Raw genomic sequence first — 17,748 nt, 5'->3', positions numbered from 1 at the left:
GGTCGGAACGGTCTTCACTTTGGCACAGAGAAAACATATGCGAGTGTGCGAGTTTTGGATACACCAGGGCTGAAGGAGAAAGGTATCATATTTTGGATAAAACGAGTCACATGGTAACGTAACAAGGTAAGGACGAACCACATCTCATGAATAATGGGAGGTCAGGGCAATCGCACCAGTCGCAGGAAACACATATGCGAACAAACATTGCAAACGTTGACTCAAGTACAAGTATGCCATAGTCGAGTTGGCCAAAAATACAACGCTCGATAAAAAAAAAACAGAACAAAATGCGAATCGTAGACATCTGACATGGACGGTAGAGAAGAAAGACAGGACTCAAATTGGTGTGCCATCACAGCACATCAGAGAGACGTATTATCGGATGAGAACCCGACGACCAGAGAGACGAGAGAGTATGTGTGCGAGAGAGAGAGACACGAGAGGGTGTGTGTGCGAGGGAGAGAGAGAGAGAGAGAGAGAAGGTCAATTCCACAAGATACAACAGAGTCATATAATTATATGGCAATAACTCTAGTTGAGCTCACCATCGCGCATACGCAGAATAAAGTTGACGACGACAGCAGCCAGCAGCGCAATGGCCAGGACAGTGGGACCGAAGCGATCGTCGAAGCCGCTCTGCCCACGACGACGAATACTTCGTGCACGCCAGTGGAATGTGACGACGGCGTAGATCATCGCGGCCATGGCGATGATGGTGAAGAGACCGGCCGAGATGCGACCGATGCGGTCACCAAAGTTGAGCAGACCGACGGCGAGACCGCCGAGAATGACGGTGAAGTTCAGCCATGAGAGAAAGGTACGCTCGTTGGCGAAGAAGACCTTAGGCTCGACGCGGGTGGGGAGAGCAATGCGCTTGCCTGTGTAGAGAGAGAGAGAGGTGTTAGAGATGTTTGTCAATTGAGACGGGACTTCTTTCCGCAGTCCGCAGGAGATTGCTGCGATGGTCGAGGCAATTGACCATCGCCATGCAGGAACTTTTGACGACTCGGCATGGAGGACCAGGTTGCCAGGTTCAGGTTGGCTTGAAGCAGGAGGAGTTGCATACCTGGAGCGGTCTGGAGCAAAGGTTGGCTTGACATGGTGAAGATAAAGGATGGGAGAGGTTTTCAATCGGAATGTCAATCGCTGCCACGAAGATATTGGAGTACACAGTAGGATTTCAACCGCGCGGATGGAAGATGCGAAGATGGCGGTACTTTCTGGCCAACGGATTGAAGGTTTTGAGAAGAGGAGCAGAAGCAAGTGCAAAGGATGAGATTCGGCGGGAGGAAAGACAGAAGACAAAAGAGAGCGTGATCAGATTAGCGCGTCAGCAAATTGTTCGCAGCCACAGACGAAGAGAATTGCAGAGTTGAGGCCAGAACCGAGGGTGGAAGCGAAGAGGTGAATGATTCCCGTTTGGCGTCTGAAGCGGAGTCCGTAGCTCTCCAAATGACGAAGGGCTGGGTTTGGTTTTGGGAGGGGGTTTTTTTTTTTTTGGTTTTTCGGGTTTGGACGCCAGTCGAGACTCGACAAGCTCCCTCAATCTGCACGTTTGGCGCGAAAGGGTCGACTCGGCGGAGCTCCCAGGCCAAACTAGTCCGCATCCGGACTAGAGCCGTACAGGACCGCCGTTCACATGCATCGCCGCCTGCACGTGCTCAGTCCGTTTGCTACGAGGCGCTCGAAGTCACCTGACCTGCCAGGACACTCTGGACTCGGTCGAGTTGCGAGTGGACTATGACTGAACGTTAACCGTTGCAGAGTCAAGCGTACATGAACAAGGCGGGATGTGACTCTCACAAATTGAGTTTGATACTAAGGATATTGGATATCAGAATGATCTCGATGGCCGGTACTCAGGTTGTATAGTGATATCGGTTATTGAACCCCCCCCTCTACCTAGTACCTAGTACTACTAGCTACTAGCTAGGGATCGACGATTGTCCAAGCGAAGGTTGTCGCCCGTCACCCACTACTCTATTCATCCTTTTTATTTGTTCTCCTTCCTTCCTCTCGGTTACATAAATCCACGATCAACACTCACGGTCGTGGCACAATCATGTCACTACGAAGATGGGACTTTTACAGAAAAATCGACGGACGACCCACCGTGTCGAGCTTTAGGAGGTAAACAAGTCGAAACTAGCTTGCTCTCTATCCACTCATGAGACTCCGATTAGCGGTTAATGCCGCATCAAGTTGGCACAGCCGCGCCACCGGGATTTGTCCGGTAGATGACTGGTGGCAGACTAACAGGAGAAGGTGACACTACTAAGTCACTACTACTGTACTACTGTAGTTCATTCGTACTACGTGTGTAGGTATGTATGTACTAAGTAGGCCTCATCAGTCGCCCCTCGATAGTACTAATCAACCCATGCAGCCCACGCTCAATCCAACAATATCCTCATCCCAAACCTTATCTCCCCACTGCATGCCATCTGTTCCTCGTAAGCCCAAGCCCAAGCCCATCCTTGTGGACTGACCATGCATGGACCCCTTCATAGGGCTGAACAACATCCTATCGGACACTTTCCACTATTCACCCTGACAGCCTGACAGCCTGACAGCCTGACAGCCTGACAGCCATGGCCATACTTACATTCAAACTTCCACACTGTCGTCGACTGTACTCATCCTCGGCAATCTGTCAGTGTCGACTCTCCGTCCTCATCCAGCCGCCGTCTGCCGCCCCCACCTGCGGAGACTACAGAGTCGTGGAGTATCTCAAAGTGGAGGTACCGAAGCGGGCACCGGTGCTTAGTGAACTGCTGCCGGTTGAGTAACAACGTATAGTAAAAATTTCATCTCTCTCTTTTCTCTTCTCCTCTCTGATGTCGAACCGGAAGATAAAGACAAGAGTCCGGCTAGGCAGTCACCGACAGGTCGAGATTGTGTGAATCTTCACTATGCAGTGCAGGTACAGAGTGTAGGTAGTAAGGTACTAGGTTAGTAGGTACATGGTGCAGAGTGCAGACTGCAGACCACCGAGTCGTCGCGTAAAGTCTTCATAATTCTTACTCAGTACTCTCTCCAAAACTACACAAACGAGATACTATATATGTGCAAATATCGCCACCATGCCTACAAGTGAAGGTTCACGACCATTCGGCACATAACATGAATGCTATTGTTTGAGATGTCGCTTCCCAGCAGATCGGTTCTCAACTGCGGCTGCATGCCAATCACAACATGACTCGCTCAAATTATTCCCTCGATGTGGGCTTAGCTTAGTGGGTCCACAAGACCCAGTCGTCCACTGCCTTGGGAAGGCACCTGAGTCTTACAAGTTACGACTGAACCTCGATTAGTACCCGACACCACTGCAGCGGTAGAACAATTTATCTTCGGTGTATGTTGATCGCTTACTCGTTCATCCGACAACACTTCAAGTTGATGCTGCTTTGGTGGGTTTAACTTGTGCTCAGAATTCAAGAGAGTCACGTTTGCGCGTTCACTGTGCGACGCTACACCGGTGAGCTGGACTTGCTGTCACTTGTCAACACAGTACAAACTACACAGTACACACTACAGGGAAGATATACAGACTCATGACTCAACCACAATCTGTCGAGTGTCGACAAGTATGAAACGATACTAGAGCAGGTTTGACTTGACATCTTGTAATATACGATGACACGAATCAGTGTACCACATATCGACTCCTCGCAATATTAACTCCGGTATAAAAGTAGCAAGCCACAGAGTTGACGATCCAAACCATCCAATTACACGACCGTCTGCTTGGCAGCCACCCGATCCCAATCTGCTTTGATCAAGTCCGCCGCTTTCTCTGCAACCGCGTACACGCTACTCACAATGTTCCCGCTCACATTGTTCGGGAAGACCGAGGCGTCGGCAACCCGAAGTCCCTCGACGCCTTTGACACGAAGATGAGAATCTAGGGCGTCGCCCAGTGCCACAGAACCACAGACGTGGTACTCGCTCAATACATTATCATGCACGGCCTCTTTTGCCGCGGACAGGTCAGTGAGGTCAACGTTTGGGGCTGGGATTGAGCGACCTGCAATGGAGGACTTGAGGTATGACGACTGTCGCACTTTATCGGCCCAGCGGAGACCGGCTCCCAGGACGGTGATGTCTGCGTCGTGACCGCCATAGTTGGGCTGAATAATAGGGGGCTTGATGGGGTCTACAAGAAGGATTTATTAGCTCAGGAACCCGGGGAGGATTGGGGCTGAAGAAGGATATGCATCCGCCCAATTTTGGGACCTACCTGGACTGTTGATGTGGACATAGCCCCGAGCTACAGGATACTGCAAACAAATTGCAAAGGTCACGCCGGCAGGGTTTTCAGGCGAGGCAGGAGGAAAGATGATCTTCTGGTGCTCGATTCCCTTGGGATTGGCAGTTGCTGGCACCAGGACCATCTGAATATTGGCAGACGTGTCACTCTGAAGATGAGAGATGATTTGCTTGAGCTGTCGCTTGTGAAAATCACTCGTAGGCTTGACATCGCGGATACTTTGAATCGCCGCCTCAAGCTCAGCCTCGGACATGACCGACTTTGCCGGGAAAAAGCCCTGCATGGTTGACGTGCAGCTGAGTGGCCCGCCAGAAGTTTCGGCGTACTGCTTCAGCGCGTGCTGCATGGCGTCTGGGACCTGGTGAAGTGTGTCGAGTGTGATCGTGCCAGCGTGTGTGGTAAAGACAGTGAAAGTCATGGAATGATCCTGGAGATTGGCACCAACGGCTGGGTTTGCAACTTTGCATTCGACACCTGCTTTTGCCAGGACTTCAGGATCACCGATGCCAGAAAGTTCGAGGATCTGGGGGGATTTGAGAGCACCGCCGCAGACGATCACCTCGCGCTTCACGCCGACCTCATAGTCTTGTCCTTGGTGGGAGATGCTCACGCCGGTAGCCTTATTGCCGGTGAGAAGAATCTTGTTGACCAAGGTCGAACAGAGCACCTTGAGATTGGGCCTTTCTTTGTTAGCCTCGTAGTATCCACGACCTGCATAGCTTCGCTTTCCCTTGTTGGGACCCGTGCGGACGATCGAGCCGAGTGTGTGGTAGAATCCAATGTGATCCCCACTCCAGGGATCAGTGGGCTTCTTGGTGATGCCGACTGACTCGTCACATGCTTTGATGATCTCGTTCTCAATGGGAAGGACCGTGTCGTTGAAGCTCGTTCGGACTGGTCCAGTTGTGCCGTGGAATTCTCCAACGAGTGGCATCGTGGACCGGTCGGTGATTGCTTCGTCGTAGGGCTCAAGGGTCTGAGTGAGATAGTTGAGCACCAGCTTAGCGATGCAATCGAATATCCGACTCGAAGGAGTCTCACCTGATGCTTGCGCATGTATCCCTGCATGACTTCGGCACGCCAGCCATCGTCATCTGCCAACTCCGCCCAGTCATCGTAGTCTTGCGTCGACCCTCGAACGTACATCATATAGTTGATGCCACTGGAGCCGCCAACCATCTTACCCCGAGGAATGTGATGAATCCGTCCTCGATTGTGCTCCTAACATAGCAGGTTGTTCAGTGCTGTCTGACACATTTGCCCCTCGGATCTCCTGCACATCAAGGTCATCACCAAGTCTTACCTGTGGCGCACTATACAAACACCAGTCATACTCTGGATCTTCAAACATTTGGAAGAACGCAGCCGGTGTGTCCACCAAGGGATCTCCGATGCGATACTTTCCAGCCTCCACCACGCCCACAGTCACATTTGGGTTCTCACTCAGTCGAGCGGCGATGGTGCAGCCAGCCGTACCACCCCCACAGATGATATAGTCAAAGGAGGTGTTCCTGAACTCTTCCAGAGAGCAGGTAGGCGACCCGGCGCCGGTTTCAGACCCGTGTGATCCCATATTGCAGAGGAGTGATGAAAGTCAAGTATGACAGAACAGGTAAAGCAACTGTCGGAAAAGAAAAACAGCGATAACTTCACAGCCGACCATGACCTTTTGTATTGCCCTTCCCCTCGGCAAGGCAGGCACGATTGTGCAACAGAAGTCCGCCCATCTTGGCCCGCCACAGCACCAACGTTGTCGAGGGCAATTTCCCAAACCCCCTCTTCATGATGCATAGAAAAAAGTCAAAATCACGCATCCTATCAGAAAGTGCTGCGGGGGCAGTGCTTGGCTTGAACATACTTTGATAGCTCGCGATTCCGCTCATACGAGTCCTGAGGATTGGTGAATTCATTATGTTCCAACGGTTGAATCTGCGGGGAAGTCCGAAAAATGTGGTCGACTCGTTGATCGCCTCCCCCGCATGCGCGGCCGGTAATTGGCACGTTCAGTCCAGACGACTACGGACTGAGACCACTTTTACTAGACCGAAAGTATATACAATAACAATACTATATTCAGATTAGACGAGGGGAGGCCCCTAGTCTAATTTTCAGCTGAGCCACTGGTCTTTCGAGGCCTGAGTGATCAGCGCAAGGTGCTCCACCATTCAGAGCGAGCATACCCTCAGCAAGAGCAAGCTAGAGAAACCTTATAGTAGTCAGCAGGACGGAATCAGCGCGGAAAATGCTTCCGCGGACACTTCATCGCTAAAGATGTTTTCAGCTGGGCGTTGTTGGTACTTGGTAGACCGTCGGCTGCATACCTCTGTCTCGCGTGGCAGACGCTATTTGCGCCAGAACTGTCAGTCAGGCGTCCTGTTAGCTTCGTGGCCTGCATTTGAGCTCCACCATCGCGCATACTTTCCGTGGGCCCCTGATGCATCCCGAAGGACTGACGGCATATGTCAACTTGCCGGTGATGCGCCGAGCCTCGTTAGCAGAAGTAGAACAATGGAATCATGGAAACCTAACAAGGTCGAGAAATCTATTTTCTGTGCTTTGATTTGAAGATGGGAACACGTCAAGGATATGATGAATTGATCAAAATAGGAAGGGACCTTGTTCCTCTACGCTCTTGATGCGCTGTCAAAGCAGAAGCGCAGTCTGGGTCGACGAGGCCGGATGCCTGTCCCTCCAGTCCTGACCGCCTCGTCATATCCCCAGACGCAGTACAATGGATCTGACTTACTTATTAGTTGTGGACAGACTGCTCGCCTGGAGTCTGGAATCTGGACGGTTATTTGGGTCCGGCGGGCTTTATCCCGAACTTCAACCGTAACGGAAGCCACCTCTCCATTGAAAGTAATCAAATTCAGGGATGAGTTGCGAGATTTGAACAATGTTCAATAATTCGAATACAGTTGTAGCAACTATGCGTCTGTTCCGAGTTTCAATTCAAGACAACAGCCTTGTCCAGGTGAACTCGTCTATGACCTTACGCAGTTAGAAGCTCACATGATTTGGAATGACTCGTTCATCATTTCCTCCTCTGTTCCAACAAGCACACAGGATGAACTTTTGTTGAATCATATTTTGGTGCTGGAAGATGTGACACTACTGCAATAAGCCCTTGGCTCAGGAATCCCTACCAATAGTGGTGAAGGCAATGTCGAAGGGGCTACGAGTTTTATAGAAGCCTTGGGTCTCAACCCGCGAGGTTCCAATGACCATCTCACCAAGGGAAGTTCTGTGTTTCATTTCGTACTGGGCCATCAATTTCTCAGGCAACAGGACATTGCATTCGAACAAAGACAGTCAGTACTAACTAGTAGTTAGTAACTAGTAGTCCCGTAGACTGTAGACTGTAGAGTGCAGACACGCGACAGTCCAGCTTCCTCTCGTCATCCCGATTTCCGGGCCCAGACTCGGCCCGAAAAGCAGAGTCAACGCTGATTAGCCAATGGAGGTGAGAGCATCGGCCCGAATTCACCGAATCCACCAAATTGAGAAGCAAGGTAAATTCTTTTTTTTTTCTTAAAAAAATCAAGAAAAAAAGAAAAGCTTAAGCTTGTTTACCACATGGGCCAGCATTTTCGATCTGCATAGACATTATCCAACACTTGATGGCATGCGTTCTTCACGCATCAGGTTCATACAGACTCTGCCGACTTCAGTCAGGACCCTGTTCAGTCCATAGAGTGTCCTCAAAGCCTTGGTTACCAAATGCCAAGCTGCAACCCACACAAGTAGCTATAAGTCAAAGGAGCGAGTCAAAGTCCTTTCTCCAGACTCTCGTGGACTTGGCATCTCGTAACAACTCCAACTCTGTGAATCAGCCTGGAATCACGCAATCGCCCCCACTCGCTGCAATAGTAGGATAATGGAATATCTTCGAAGAAAATCTTGGAAAGCTCTGACCATCGCTGCTTGGTTCCTTCATATGATTGTCTTCCTGCTTTGTTGACCTGCATCTTTTTTCGCATCTCCTGCTTATTTATTTTTGCTCTCAAAGTGAAAAGTGAGACCTGCATATACATTTTACCGCAGCGATGGGTGCCACTAGTCCCCAGCCCGAGACGGAGGGTGAGCAAGACGCTCCATCAGTGGTGGAATCGATCCAGCCCAAGACCGGTCAGTCGATCTTTCGGTCAATCCCATTTCAGATCGCCATCGCCAGCGGTGTGTCCTTTACGGCGCCGGGTATGTGGGATGCCCTGAACAATCTGGGTGCAGGTGGTGCAGCTGAGCCATATGCTGTCTCGGCCGCGAATGCTCTCGTCTACGGTCTCTTTGCGATTGTGTGTGTGGCAGCGGGTGCTATCAACAACCGCATTGGTCTGCGATATGGCTTGACGCTCGGTGCTATCGGTTATCCCATCTATGGTGCTGGTCTTTACACCAACAATTACTCGGCCAACACGTGGTTTATGCTGTTTGGTAGTGCCTTGTGTGGTATTTCGGCGGGTTTCTTCTGGGCAGCCGAGGCGGCCATTATCATCGGATATCCTAGCCCTCACGAGCGCGCTTTCTACCTTGGTGAGTTCGATCGTCCATCCGAAACAAAGCGTGATGGATCGCCATGTCTAACACTGTGTCCTTCGTAGCTATATGGCAAACTGCCAAAGCGGCTGGTCCTATCGTCGGAGGTGCAATCAACTTGGGCATCAATGCACACGCCTCAGGCAAAGGATCTATCAGCTCCAGCACATACATTGTCTTCATCGTCATCATGTGCCTTGGATTCCCCATCGCGCTGCTCCTGAGCCCAGCAGAGAAGGTCCAACGCAAGGATCGCACCCTGGTCATTGTTCACAAGCAGCCCACCTGGGCCGCCGAGTTCAAGGCGGCCGTCTCTCTGCTAGCCACTCGTCGCATTCTCCTTCTCCTCCCTTCCTTCTTCATCAGCTACTTCTACAACGGTTTCTTGAGCACCTGGCTCACGACCTATTTCTCCGTCCGCGCCCGTGCCTTCTCTTCCTTCTTCACCAACTTTGCCGGCATCGCCTCCTCCTTCATCATCGCGGGCCTCCTCGACCGTCAGGGAATCCACATCAAGACCCGCGCCAGGATCGCCTTCATCTCCATCATCGCCATCCTCACCGGCACCTGGATCTGGGCCTCCATCCTTCAGAACCAATTCTACAACGCCCCCGAGTCCCCCGTCTTTGACTGGTTCTCCGGCGGTTTCGGCAAATCCTACGCTCTCGTCTTCTTCTGGACCTTTGGCGGCCAGGCCTTCCAACAATTCTTGTACTGGCTCATCGGTCAATACACCACCGACCTCTCCTCACTATCCTATCACTGCGGTATCCTTCGAGGATTCGAAGCTCTAGGCCAGACCGTTGCCTGGGCTATGCAGTCGGAAGGTGGTGCGAACCATTTCGTCAGCATTGGTCTCAACTTTGGCATTACTCTACTTGCTGTCGTTCCTACATGGATCGTCTTGTCTGAACTTGAGCACAGTCACGAGGTACAAGTGACGGCTGAGACTTTGGCCGGCAAAACTGCCGATGAAGACCACGCGGAGACGGAGACAACTGTTTAAACTCAACAAATGAACAGTTCAAACCAAAAAGAAAAGAAAATGAGGACCTGCAAGTGCAGCCCTCTTGCATGATTGCGTCTACATTCTATTCTCCTTGGATGGATGATGCATGGCAACGCGCTTATATGATTTCAACATGACTTATGATACCCATTCAACATATTACTAGCGATCTTTTTTTTGCGGGAATAATGGCCGGCAGTGCAAACGAATGCACGTCCGTGTTATGTTCATTACTACGATTTTAGCCCGACAAGAATTCTCAGTCTTGTTCGAATTTAATTCCAACTCTTGGAGAGTCATCACAAAATCCATGATAATCACATCAACTTCCATCTTCCGAGCTCTTGCACTCCATACTAGTAAGCCCATGCAAGACAGAGCTAGCAATTGCGCCATCAGCTCATCCTCAGCTAGTACTTGTGGGTTTCCGCTCTTAAATATATGACGTAGCACAATTATGTCTGGTATAGAGTCGAGGCGTATTCGAGTCCATTCACTTCTTGCTCAACCCGCGCAAACCCCTACATGAAGTTCATCCTACCCTAAACCTTGACCCCAACACTGCCCAATCTCACCCCGCTCGTGCCTCCACACCTCCATGTCTCAAAGAACCAGACAGCACCAGGTAAACAGCTGACACCTACCCAGCTCATCCTTCTTCACCGGACGGTCTTAGACAGGATTCCCATGACAAATCTTCACATGCAAATCCTTCGACACTACAACCAGAGACACGCACGATTAGCAATGAGATAGCGCAGGCATCAATAGCAGAGAATCTAAACCCCGACATCGAACTCATCGCATGCGAGGGTTTTCCCACGCAGGATAACTCACTCTTAACATCCGCTGCATCACAATGAGCCGACAGGCACGTGTTCAGCGCCAAAACGAACGGGTCGCTCGGACAAGTACATTCGATATTAAGATATGTACCGCAGCCGACTTGTTCGGCGGCTTCTTGGTTGCATTTGAGCTGCGGGAGGCACGCAAGAGGGAGGTTTGGTTAGTCATTGACAGTGACAGGCAGGGTGAAGGTAGGAGTCATTGTGAATATGACAGGACGGGAATCGACTCGATTCGGTGGAGAGACTTTTTCTCAATAGGTAGGAGGAGCTTACCAGGCAGGGGGTCATGTTTTCGGGGTTATCGGGGGTTCCGGCGATGGCAGCGGAGAGGAGCATCGCGATGGGGGCGAGAATTGAGGACTTCATTTTGGGACTTGATGGCACTGAGAAGAGTGTGGATGTTTTACGCGGTCGTTGTGTCACTTGAATGGTGATTTCCAAGAGTGACAAGGGCAAGATCTGGTGTCTTTAAATAGAGCTCGACGGAGGATCGTCTGTCTCGTATCTGAACACTATCAAGAGCGCAGCTGGCCGTCCGTGGGAAGATGTCTCCAACATACAATTCATGATGAGGAGGGGACCCGCATCTAGATCCATGCAGGTAGAGTAATCACCCATCAGGGCGCTCCTTGAATCGAATGTGATGCATACCTTATGTCAACGTTCCAGACGATTTCCGTTGCTACGGTCCACCGTCCCCCGACAAGTACGATGCGAGGCCGACAAGTCCGTCCAGTGAACGACGCATGCTAATAGGAGGGCAATGTCCATGAGGACCCAGCTCCTCGATTGTGTGATTCTCGATATAGAAGTTTGTGCAACTTTATCATTACCCGGAGATGTCAATCCTGCCTGCCGGAACGCCCAAGCTCTGTCGTTCGATCTGTGCAACAGCGCGCCGATTTTACCAGTCTTAGTCATGCTGCAGTACGCGACCCAGAGTATGATCTGTGCAGTAATGAAAATCACTCAATTTGTGCACGGCAAAAGACATGATGTTTTGAAAAAGTCTGGGGCAGTATCTACTTGTGCAACAGAGATCGTTGAAGATCCCTCTGCGAAGAGTAGTCTTGATGACCCACCCTGGAGATTCACAAGTGACACCAATCGAACTGAAACATGAATTAATACTGGCATGATGCCCGTGGGCTCACAAGGTTTGATCCGCCTGTTGATGACAGCCGATTCCCAAGATGTGTTCGTGTCTATTATTCACCCACTTCGGCCTCTACCAACTCGGAACGCTCAAGGGTGGCACCCTCCAAAGGCCCCGGATGTACTTGAAGTTGTCGGCGGAACGATGATATCCAGGCGGGATTATCTGCAATCGACTGATTCCAGGAATCTTCCGAGTCATAGAGTAGCCTTCTGGATTCTTGCTGGAACATTTCATCCGTGGGAATGATTCCCAGGCTCATTTTCTGACGAGCGTAGCGGCTCAGATGCTGGGTGAGAATGCCTGTGAAAGTTCCAAGGGGAACCATCGTCTCTTCCACAGCAGGCAGGGTCGAGTCATTCTCCCGTGGCACCGCCGGCTCAATCATTTGTGTTGGGGTACTTTGAGCAGCCATTGAGTTCACTCTGGCAGAAAGCAAATTCAAATGGTCCTGCGCGGTCTTGTCTGATGCCCTGAATGGTACCAGTGTACCGGCTTCCCAGCTCAGAATGTACGGTGGGAGAGAATTGATTACTTGGGCGGCGATCTCCGGGGCAAAGTCATGTTCACCCTGCCAGTCCTTCATGGTCATTCCTTGACGGAAGTGGGTCGCCAGGTGATCCGCCCTTTCGTCCCAAGTCTCCAGTCTTTGATCGCAAAAGCCACAACGCGAGGTGATGGGTGGGCCGGGAATTTCCCAGTCATCTAGCGGTGGTAGAGCGTCTAGGGCGTGCACAAGTCGAAGATGTTGAACTAGATGATCCTTTCGGCGAAACAAGTGAGTCGATTCGGAGCATTGGAAGTGATTATGCGTCTCCAAATGCTGCAGCGTAGGATTCTCCGCTCCACAGTAGACACACTGGGGTCGCCCATCGAATTTCGACGACACGATACCGCCGTTGGGTGTGCATGCCCAGCCGCCCAGGTTGAGATGGAGGGACTTCTCGTGCCTGGACCAATCGTATTTGTTCTTGAATGTATCACAACAAAACGTGCAGCAAAAGACTCTCTCGGTGTCCAGACCACTCGGTTTCTTGGACTTTCTCTTGCCCTTTTGAACTTTAGAGCCCGCTGGCTGTGATTGAGAATTCCACGACGACGCCACTGGGGATCGCCCCGACATCGAGGACTGCCATGATGAGACGCTGTTGGCGCTTATGGAGCTATTGATTGACGCTGGTCGACGGTGGTGTCGGAATGAAGCTGGCACAGTCATCGAGATCGCTCGGTCGGAGGACGAATCTCGTGAGTCATCAATAGCTCGCATAATTGCAGATAAAGAGGCCGGTTCGTCCTCGGGAGGAGACTCTTGCCATCTTTGCATTGGGTCCCGCGAGTGGGGGCTTAAAGGAGTCGAATATCCACTGCCGTACTGTCTGTTCTTCGTGAAGGAATATTGACTTCTTTTTCTTGGGAGGCCAACGGGCCGGTTCATAGGTTTTGCCATCGATGTTGGTTGAGTATTGGAATCCGCTGGGACTGAGGATTCCAACGATAGTCCACTGCCCAAGAAAGGCGAGCCCCAGGGTTGGTTCTGCTCGGCCATACGATGATAATCAGGAGGAGGCAATGGTGGTGTTGTGGGGTACGAAAGCCCAGCAATCCCGGCTTGAACGTTCAAGTATTCAGGCAAGAGACCCCTGGTGACATTGGGATCGTAGTCACCCAAGCCCGAGTTCGCCATATTCCAAGCGTCAAGGTTACTGGGATAATGCACCCAATCTGACATGGAACCCAATGCGTCATTGTTCTCTTGTGAGTAACTGGTCGAGTCATAATTGTTCTCGTGCAGATTGTAGGCCTCCTCTTCAACAGCCGAGCCTTGCACTTGATCATAATCGTAGAGAAATGCAATTTCACTGTCCCCAACGTTGTTGACTTGATAAATCCCTTAGTTTCCTCCTTTTGGTAGTAGAAGACTTCGTTTCGGCAGTCTCCGATGCGACGTAACTGACTCACCTGATGCCGAATGGAAGTCAAGCCCTCCGCCAGGATGCTCTGAGGAGTTGACATCCGCCGTACGGAGATGACACGAATCTTGTTGGTCTAGCATGGTGCCTTTTTCATCAGCTTCTGCCCACTTATGTAAAGCATCAGTCGGGATGGTTTACAGTTGTCCAGGAGGGGGATCCGAGTGTTGTCGAAGGGCGTGACTCCCCCGAAGTCGGCTCCGCAGACCCGCCCATCGATTCGGCCAGACTTCCGGGTTGTGGAGGGCTGCTTGTGGAGGTAGTTCGACCTTCCCACGCAGCCACCCATAGGGGCAACTGTATCCGATTCCGTCTATTCTTTTTGAAGAAAGCTTGAAAGTATCTTGAGGGTGTTTAAAGTGCTTTCACTCTGCCCTCAAGAGGCCTGGCAAGGTAGTGCCCAATTTGGCCTCGCAAGGATGTGACGAATCACGAACTGTCACGTGGTGATTGCCGTGCAGATACCACGTTGTCGAATTCAATGGGGGAATCTTCTATATTGCTGCAGCATAGACCACTACAAAGTACAACCAGATCTGTGCGATATTGATGCAAAGAGCAACCTGAAGAATAAGCTGGACGGTGACTTTTCGCTTATCAGATCGACACCTCGGATCTCAGGCCGCAGCTGCCGATAAAGCAAGCTGGATTACATCAGCATATCTGCGGGTTGCGATTGATTATTGATGACAACATCACACCCCACACCACCTCTTGAGCAGAGTAACACCTGAGGCATCAAATTCAGTTCACACCAGCAATCTCAGAACAATACAAAATCAAGCATCCCCGCGGCCTCTTGTCCGAACTATCTATTTTGGAAACATCCAAGACCAACCCTGTTGAGCCAACCAGTCAAGTCATGTCTGAAGCTGTACATAAACTCGACGTGTCGCTCCCAGACTCGTCAGCCCCAGCCGACTCCAAGATTGACCACGCGGCATCCATCCGATACTGGAGCAGCCTTCCAAGTACCTCAAGCAACATGCTTGGCATGCTAGGTCAATATCCCTGGTATTCTCGCATCGAGCTACAAGGATCCAAAAATTTCCTGAGCAAAGTCCGTCGGCTCCTGCCTGCAGTTCCAGCGGGTGGCCAATTCCACCAGGGCGTGGACTGTGGTGCTGGCGTCGGACGTGTGACGGAGGGTTTTCTCCGTCATGTCTGCACCGTGGTTGATGCGGTCGAGCCCGTGGCCAAGTTCACTCAGGTGCTTCAAGAATCCCAACTCAAGAAAGACGGTGTGGTGGGTGACATTTACACCGTTGGACTTGAGGATTGGTATCCCGGGAAACAATACGATCTGATTTGGACCCAGTGGTGTGTGGGTCATCTCACGGATGCGCAGTTAATTCAGTATGTCTCGCGATGTCGGGATGCGCTGACGGAGACGGGGATTATGGTGGTAAAGGAGAATCTTTCTACCGCGCCCAATGGTCTGGATATGTATGATGAGGAGGATTCTAGCGTCACCAGAACGGACGCCAAATTCAAGCTTGTTTTCGAACAGGCTGGGATGAATGTGATCAAGTCGGAGATTCAGACCGGGTTTCCCAAGAACTTCAAGCTTCTGCCTGTCAAGTCATATGCCTTGCGACCAAAGGTCTGAGAAAAGCTCCGTAACTGCTTGATCGCAGTGAGCTCTTCTCTCCGTGTGCCCTTTGTGGAGCGAACACCATCATGCGACGAGTGGCTTTTCATGTCCTGCCATACCCTGTCATGCCCTACAAGTATGAATCGGCCAATGGGCAAGCGAACGGGGTTAGGGCATCAAGATTTTCCCTTGATACCACGACGTCTCACGACGTCTGAGTAGGTCAGATCAAAGCTGAGCAACGGGCATCACGTCCTGTGAATACGACAATTTGGTCTCGCTTTTCTGGCCTCCCTTCTCTTTCCCCGCCAAGCCTATGCCCGGACAAGCAATATTCTCTGAATGGCCCCCTGAATGTCTGGCTTCGAGAATGCCGTGCATCGGTCCGACTTCAAAGCCGGTTGTGTTGGGCTCAAGAATTGACAATCACTGGGGTCAATTGAGAGGTGAAAACTCGCTTCTGGAAGGAGGGAGACCCGGTTTAGATCCTGTGGAATCATCATGCCATGGAAAAGATGGGATACTTTGCGAATATGAGTGAGCCAGACAAAGTCATGGCGCGTCGTGTTGTCAAACTCCGACATGGATACGGGACTTACGCAGCCAGCAAAACTTTTCACAATATCAATCGATGTTCAAGAACCCTCTATGTGTTCCACTTCTGTCTGCTATCTTCCAAGGGTGTTACTCGGCACGTGCCTGTGAATTGGTGTAAGCTCTACGAATACTTCTTCTACTCGTAAAGGAGATGAAGAAAAATCAGCTCTGTCTGGTTGAATTGGACCAAGAATAACCGTACAGATGAACAACACAGTTGTTCTGATTAAAAATACGCTGACACGCCAAACATGAAAGCAGCAGCACAAACAAACGCTCAATGCAAATCGCACTTTTTGAACACCTTTACCAACACTCCCAATCCTTCTCGTCAAAGTAGCAAGCGTTATACGCGAGCAACTCCTTGACTTCCAACAAGCGCACTCTTTCAATCTCGACCCGATGCAGCTTCTCAATCTGCTTCAGGTGCATCCTCTCGAGCCGCTTCTCCCTCCACTCCGCAATGCCCGTCTTGACTTTCCGAACAAGACGCTCAGACAGCTTCGCGAGAGCCGACTTTTTCTGCGGCTCAAAGAAGGCATCTGCCATCTTGACAAGATACTCTGGGTCTCTGCTATGCAGACTATCCCCCAGAATATCAATCATCTCGGCTCTCCTCTCGGTCGTCACCCACCACTCGCCGGTCTTCGCACAGCAGTGACAAGCACTGGTGCAGTGGCCCAGCCCGTGGCCCTTTGACCGATCCAGAGACCGATTCTCACAACACCCGCACCGACGAGCACAGCATCCACCGCGCGCAATACACTCGCGCACAAGCTCCTTGCGAAGCCACCAAGACGGGTCCTCGCGCAGCGTCTCATACGCCCCTTTCACATTCCCCTCGGGCAGCATGTTCTCCGTGACGAGCATGCCTTGCTCGAGGTCCGCAAATTCCTCTCTGGTCTCCGCGAGGAGGTCGTCGCAGCTCTTGAGCAGAGCAGGGTCCAGGTCTCGTCGCTGGAGACACTTCTTGCGCTTCTTGACGAGCGCGGCCTCTATCTGCGAAAGATAGCGGAGGGCGTAGTCGAACCAGATGATCTGGCCGAGTACGAAGGCGGAGCAGGGGGTCGAGTCGGGACCGTAGAGGAGCTTTCGGTCCACGAGATGTGTTTGGCTGTAGCCCTTCACGGGCGTGAAGCCGGAGGTTTGCTTGTCCGACCACATGGTGAAGTGGATATGGTGGAAAGTGAGAAGGCCGGAAAAGGCGAGAGAGATGAGGATGGAAGTGTGGTGATGGGAGGATTAGAGATGGGCTCTTGATAGGAACGTGAGTGTTGCTATCGATGGGAGAAAGAGCCGCGAAGGACCAGAAATGAGAGGCGGGGGAGCGGGGATCTTATAGACAAGATTGAGGACATGCTTAACGAGCGCAGAGAGCCCAAAAAGGAATAGTAGATGAGATCGGTTTGACTATGATGATGCAGTATGTGAATGAGAACCCTTCCCAGATAGGTTAAGTAGGTGATCTTCTCAGAGGGATGGCGGATGGGTTCCACGGTTCTCTGATGTGCCATTGCCTGCGGCCGATAGAGTGGTTACCGAAATAGGAAATAGTGAAGCATCACATGTGAACACTCACCAGAGTTGCAGCCCTCCGACAAATATCAGCCTATGTTAACGAATTAATGAAGTACGATTCGACCCCGTCTCGATAATAACACATATATAGTGCAGTGAAGAGTTAAAATTTCAGAGTAGAGATGAGTTGCAATCTGAATTGAGAGAAAAGATACACTCATATCCTTCGATAATCCGTCACTGCCTT

General features: G+C 51.1%; 6 protein-coding genes across 6 annotated transcripts; 2 read left to right on the top strand and 4 right to left on the bottom strand.

The window, feature by feature from the left end:
• Positions 1–534: 534 nt before the first annotated feature.
• Positions 535–1,103, bottom strand: N7539_004564 (putative vacuolar transporter chaperon Vtc1; the record flags this gene model as incomplete). The annotated part of the gene is made up of 2 exons (XM_056934166.1): positions 535–881; positions 1,070–1,103. 2 exons carry the CDS (start codon positions 1,101–1,103, stop codon positions 535–537), a joined length of 381 nt encoding a protein of 126 aa, XP_056791707.1.
• A 2,631-nt stretch (positions 1,104–3,734) lies between these two features.
• On the bottom strand, positions 3,735–5,846 carry N7539_004563 (GMC family oxidoreductase; the record flags this gene model as incomplete). Its single annotated transcript, XM_056934165.1, has 4 exons — positions 3,735–4,159; positions 4,244–5,249; positions 5,315–5,494; positions 5,577–5,846. The coding sequence occupies 4 exons, from the start codon at positions 5,844–5,846 to the stop codon at positions 3,735–3,737; spliced, it is 1,881 nt and encodes a 626-aa protein (XP_056791706.1).
• A 2,473-nt stretch (positions 5,847–8,319) lies between these two features.
• On the top strand, positions 8,320–9,815 carry N7539_004562 (DUF895 domain membrane protein; the record flags this gene model as incomplete). Its single annotated transcript, XM_056934164.1, has 2 exons — positions 8,320–8,806; positions 8,875–9,815. 2 exons carry the CDS (start codon positions 8,320–8,322, stop codon positions 9,813–9,815), a joined length of 1,428 nt encoding a protein of 475 aa, XP_056791705.1.
• A 2,059-nt stretch (positions 9,816–11,874) lies between these two features.
• Positions 11,875–14,081, bottom strand: N7539_004561 (C2H2-type zinc finger protein; the record flags this gene model as incomplete). Its single annotated transcript, XM_056934163.1, has 3 exons — positions 11,875–13,700; positions 13,782–13,880; positions 13,934–14,081. The coding sequence occupies 3 exons, from the start codon at positions 14,079–14,081 to the stop codon at positions 11,875–11,877; spliced, it is 2,073 nt and encodes a 690-aa protein (XP_056791704.1).
• A 573-nt stretch (positions 14,082–14,654) lies between these two features.
• Positions 14,655–15,401, top strand: N7539_004560 (N-terminal protein methyltransferase; the record flags this gene model as incomplete). Its single annotated transcript, XM_056934162.1, has 1 exon — positions 14,655–15,401. One exon carries the CDS (start codon positions 14,655–14,657, stop codon positions 15,399–15,401), a length of 747 nt encoding a protein of 248 aa, XP_056791703.1.
• An 888-nt stretch (positions 15,402–16,289) lies between these two features.
• On the bottom strand, positions 16,290–17,147 carry N7539_004559 (uncharacterized protein; the record flags this gene model as incomplete). The annotated part of the gene is made up of 1 exon (XM_056934161.1): positions 16,290–17,147. The coding sequence occupies one exon, from the start codon at positions 17,145–17,147 to the stop codon at positions 16,290–16,292; it is 858 nt and encodes a 285-aa protein (XP_056791702.1).
• Between the last annotated feature and the right edge of the window lie 601 nt (positions 17,148–17,748).

Source organism: Penicillium diatomitis (assembly GCF_028827545.1).
Source record: "Penicillium diatomitis strain IBT 30728 chromosome Unknown utg000004l_segment0_segment0, whole genome shotgun sequence".
NCBI lineage: Eukaryota > Fungi > Ascomycota > Eurotiomycetes > Eurotiales > Aspergillaceae > Penicillium > Penicillium diatomitis.
The sequence above is the reverse complement of the archived record's forward strand: the minus strand, read 5'-3'. Positions and strand labels throughout refer to the sequence as shown.